Source organism: Myxocyprinus asiaticus, chromosome 6 (assembly GCF_019703515.2).
Source record: "Myxocyprinus asiaticus isolate MX2 ecotype Aquarium Trade chromosome 6, UBuf_Myxa_2, whole genome shotgun sequence".
Classification (NCBI taxonomy): domain Eukaryota; kingdom Metazoa; phylum Chordata; class Actinopteri; order Cypriniformes; family Catostomidae; genus Myxocyprinus; species Myxocyprinus asiaticus.
In genome coordinates, this window is record NC_059349.1 from 48,662,440 (window position 1) to 48,667,252 (window position 4,813).

Genomic DNA, 4,813 nt, shown 5'->3' on the forward strand with positions numbered 1-4,813 from the left:
GCATGAATAACCGTTTCCAGATCTTTAACAGATAAAATAGATTTCAGTTTAGAAATACCTCTCTGTTGAAAGAAGCTACCTTTTACAACACTATTTGTTTATCAAATTTTAAGGCTGGGTCAAAGGTTACACCAAGGCTTTTAACAAGGTCAGACACATTCATTGAAATAGAAGTTAATCTGTTCTTGATCTTATTGGAAGGAGAACCAAAAACCAATACATTTTGTCTTATTCTTAAGCTGGAGAAAGTTTCTCACCAACCACAACTTAACATCTTCCAGGCACTTAAGGATGGAATTGAAAGAGTGAATATCTCCTAGATTAAGAGGAATGTACAACTGAGCATAAAGATGGTAAGAAATGTTAATGCTGCAGGAAACAGAACCTAATGGACACATATACATAGAAAATAAAATAGGCCCAAGCATTGAGCCCTGAGGAATGCCACAAGTAAGGGTTGCTGATGAAGAACACAAACGAATCCAATGACACACACTTGGAAGAGACCAATGACAGTCTTACAAGTGTAAGCCGAAAGGGGACATATTCTACATTTTTGTAGCATTTTATGCACCTAAAAAGTTATTTAATTTTACATAACCACTTTCCACCCTCTTCCTGACCCTTAGTTTTAAACAGGCTGATTTTGTTCCTGTAACTTTAAGGCTTCTATATGCAAATTACCTTTTTAATGGTTGGCTAACTTCTTTGCATGTAAAATGAGTAACAATGGCTCTGTCAAAATTGGCAGAAATATTGGGTTTCAGAGACACTCATCCCATCTGGCATTTGTTGGACAAACAAATAGTTCCACCTCAAACTTATTCCATATGTTAAGTCAATGCTGCTGTGTCAGGCTGACATGGCTGCATCACTGCCTGGTACGGCAACAGCACTGCCCTCAACCGCAAAGCCCTGCAAAGGGTGGTGCGAACTGCCAGACACATCATCAGAGGCGAGCTTCCCTCCCTCCAGGACATATATACCAGGCGGTGTGTGAAAAAAGCTCGGAGGATCAGAGACTCCAGCCACCCGAACCATGGGCTGCTCTCACTGCTAACATCAGACAGGAGGTATCGCAGCATACAGCACAATACAACCTACTGTATATTTTATATATACACTATTTTTATTGTATATATACTATTCTATTTTTATTGTGTATGTGTGTTCTATATTGTGTGTATTGTATACTGTACATTGTATATTATTATTTGTATATTGTGTTGTGTGTAATTTCGTGTATATTAGATATGTAAATTGTGTTGTGTAAATCTGGTGTTTATTGTAAATTGGTATATGTCTCATCACTGTCATGACTGCTATGTTGCTCGGAACTGCACCCAAGACTTTCACCCACTGTTGCGCTTGTGTATTTGGTTGAGTGACAATAAAGGGATTTGACTTTCACTTAAAGTGCTGGTGTTTTATAAATAATTTTGTTTGCAAATCCAAGCATACTAAATTAAGTAATTATGGTTCACAAGGCATGGTCTGTCGACTCTATTAAGTTCATTTTTCCATTACAAATGATTTCCATTTCATCTTATGTCAAAGCTCACACACCACACTGTGTTTTATGCTTGTCTACTGTATGTGTGTTTAGTTTTATGTTGTAGATTAGTTAATAAAGTCTTGTTTGTATTCAAAGAGAATTTTACTCTGTATTTGGTCAAAACATATCAGTCCCTAGAAATATGTTGATCCTGAAACTCTGCATTGCACATAAACTGTATTTAAATCTATTTGTGATATTATTTTCAATGGCCATGAAAATAGTATTACTGTAAGAATTAATCTTACGTGCCGATCAACTCATCGCCGGCCGCAGACTTTGCTCGGACGTAAGCACTGATTCTTTTATATTCCCCAAATCAATAGTTAATCCTCTTACTGATCTAATTCCTTGATTTAGTGGTTGGAAAATGCCACAGGCATAAGCTTAAAACCATAAGCTAACCATTATGCAAATTCCCTACATATGGTGATAAATTCTGGCAGTTGTAAATATACCCTGACACAAAGTCGTTAATTCCCTACAACAGACATAACAGCTGAACTTAAATAGCAAAACAGGTGCATTTAATCATAATTTTACATAGGTGCAAATCATCATTATAATACAGAACAAGCGCCTCATGTATGGTGCCACCTAACGGATAGATGGAACGTCACCTGACATCCCAGCATTATTTATACCATGATTATACAGTGTGTACTGTATCTCTTTACCTGACAAACAAAAAAGCTGTAATCATAATTTGAGGGATAAGAAGCTGTGCTTGGCTAACATTGTGATAATCACAAAAGAACTTCTTAATGTACATTCACATGCCAACAGAAGACAACAAAGTGACTTAGCATCCTGAAATTGACCTAGTATCTTTATTAAAAGTACAATTTTGACTTCATGATTTCTTCAATTTCTCTCTGATATGAACAGTGATGACTGCAGACATCATGAGCACCAGAGATACAGAGAACAGCACAGTCTTTAGCAGACACAAAGACACGCCAGCTGGGGGACACACTGCTGCACCTAAAACACAAAGTTACAAAAACATCTTCTTGCTGCAAAAGTCTGTACAGAATTTATTAACGCAATCACTGAAGAACGTTTAATTCGTAAAAATGTCTTCATTTAATTTCTTCACAAAACTACTATTGCTAGTTTATATGTGGGAGTGTGTGTGTTTGCATGTATTAGGTTGGGACATGTATTTACTTTCATATCAGGGACACAGTTGTTTAATCTCCTTTCTTTCCTGCCTCCAGCTGACTGGGTTGCTATGGTTACAGATGATGGAGTCCTCAGTAAAATTCAGGATGAGAGTGGAGATTCCAAAGGACTTAATTTCCTCTTGACAGCATCTGTTGTTTTTGTAGCTGGTGCTGAGGCTGAGGTCATGACTTCTACATGTGACCTTCACAATAGAGGAGTCACTGGACCAGTTAGAGAAAATATTCAGGACAGGAGCTTCAACTGCATCTGAAACACACACACATACAGTTAAACACGACAGCACACATGTATATAGTTAACAAAAATGTACTCATGTAATAATGTTAATGTACTATATACATTAAACATAGAATAAACCAGATTCCCTCTCCTTTTGACCAAAGAATTCCATGACTCTGCTAGTCGTTCATGATTACAAGGATCTTTAAAAATCATTTTTAAGAATGCATTCATTTCAACAACTTTTCCTGGCCTGGAAAGCACAATTTCCAAATTACCTTGCTTCTGTTGTAAAAAAAAAAAAAAAAAAGAAAAGAAAAAAGAAAAGAAAAAAGAAAAAGAATAAAGAAGTCTGTGTAATTGCAGGCCTAAATGTTCCAGATAATTTACTCTCAAAATCAGTGATACTGTACGGTAGATCAAACGGAAATAACACACACAAATACACTTAATTTGAATTTGATCAGAATATGAACTCCCTCATTAGACTCACCTATAACTGATACTTTGTATTCAGCAACATTTGTGTTAATGTGTCCAAATATGTGTGCTCTGTACACTCCACTGTCTGTCTTCTGCATATTCTTCAGTGTTATAGAGAAGCTTGTCTGATTGAAAATCACTCTGTCCTTGTAAGAAGTACAAGTCATTGTCTTGCTAGTTTTAGTTATAAATGTCACAAAACTTTCTAATGTATTATTCATCCAGACCAATGTATCAAACTGTGGCAGGTTTCCAATCTGTATATTCAGTGTAACAGAACCTCCAGTCAGCACAAACACACTTTTCTCATCATTGGGCACTGGGGAGAGAGAAAAATGTAAAAAAAAAAAAAGTTACGCCGTGCTTACTTTTGTTACTCAGACATCTGACTTTGGTTTGAATTTATTTGTTAAAGAAACTCACCTCCATGACAGATGAACGGACGTTTTAGATCACAGCTATCAGAAGCCCATCTCCCAGAATCAGTTGTCAACATGCCAACACAGTCACCAGAACCTGAACTCTGGGATGGTTGTCCTGCTGCCCAGTATCTAAAGAAAAGGCTCCATTGGTCAGACCATTCCCAAGAATCCTGGAACAGACCAATCCAGACCCATGGCCCATCCCCAACAATACTATAAAGCTGGCTTTGTTCCTCAGAGCTGCGGATGGTGGCCAGATCAGTGTAATACTGTCTGCAGTAGCTCTGCGCTTCTGTCCAGTTTTTCCAAGCTTTTATCATGTTGTAGCCAGTGCTTTCTATCAACAGTTGAACAAAAAGAATCAGTCCACAGCTTTTCTTTCTCAGCTAAACTAAATATTCAAACAGATCAACAACCGAATACTCACCATTGTAGCACACAAAGTATAGCCGCTTTGAGCATGGGTAATTTAACCAAAATCCAAAGGCAAAATAGACACATTCTCCTTCACCATCAGGCTTCCCTGGTTTCCAGCCACTGTACTGTGTGAGAGTATTGTCTCCCACAGACCAACCCCAGTGGCTCTGTGTCCCCCTCTTCAGTCCAATCCACACTGATCCACTGTAACCAGCATCCACTGTTTTTACCAGCCTGCTCACATCATTCATGCTGTCTACAGTAGCCAGATCAGTGTACCTCGATCTGCAGTAACTCTGAGCATCATTCCAGGACATTCTCTCATTTATATAGTGATACTGTCGAGAAAGACCAGAACTGCTCCAGAAGAGCCCTGTTGAAATAAATGTTTAAATATTGGCATATGCATACATTTGTAAACAGATTATAAATTACGATACCAACCTGAAAGCAGAAAAAGGACTAACAAACACTCCATAATTATTCACACAGCTCACTACATGCTGCAGACTCCTAAATAAGTACATAT

The 4,813-nt window shown here is 37.7% G+C and overlaps 1 protein-coding gene across 1 annotated transcript; it reads right to left on the minus strand.

The window, feature by feature from the left end:
• Positions 1-2,357: 2,357 nt before the first annotated feature.
• Positions 2,358-4,813, minus strand: LOC127443160 (macrophage mannose receptor 1-like). Its single transcript, XM_051701720.1, has 6 exons — positions 4,729-4,813; positions 4,295-4,657; positions 3,869-4,204; positions 3,456-3,764; positions 2,726-2,989; positions 2,358-2,539 (listed from the first exon to the last, which is right to left on the minus strand). The coding sequence occupies exons 1-5, from the start codon at positions 4,760-4,762 to the stop codon at positions 2,733-2,735; spliced, it is 1,299 nt and encodes a 432-aa protein (XP_051557680.1). The 5' UTR covers positions 4,763-4,813; the 3' UTR covers positions 2,358-2,539; positions 2,726-2,732.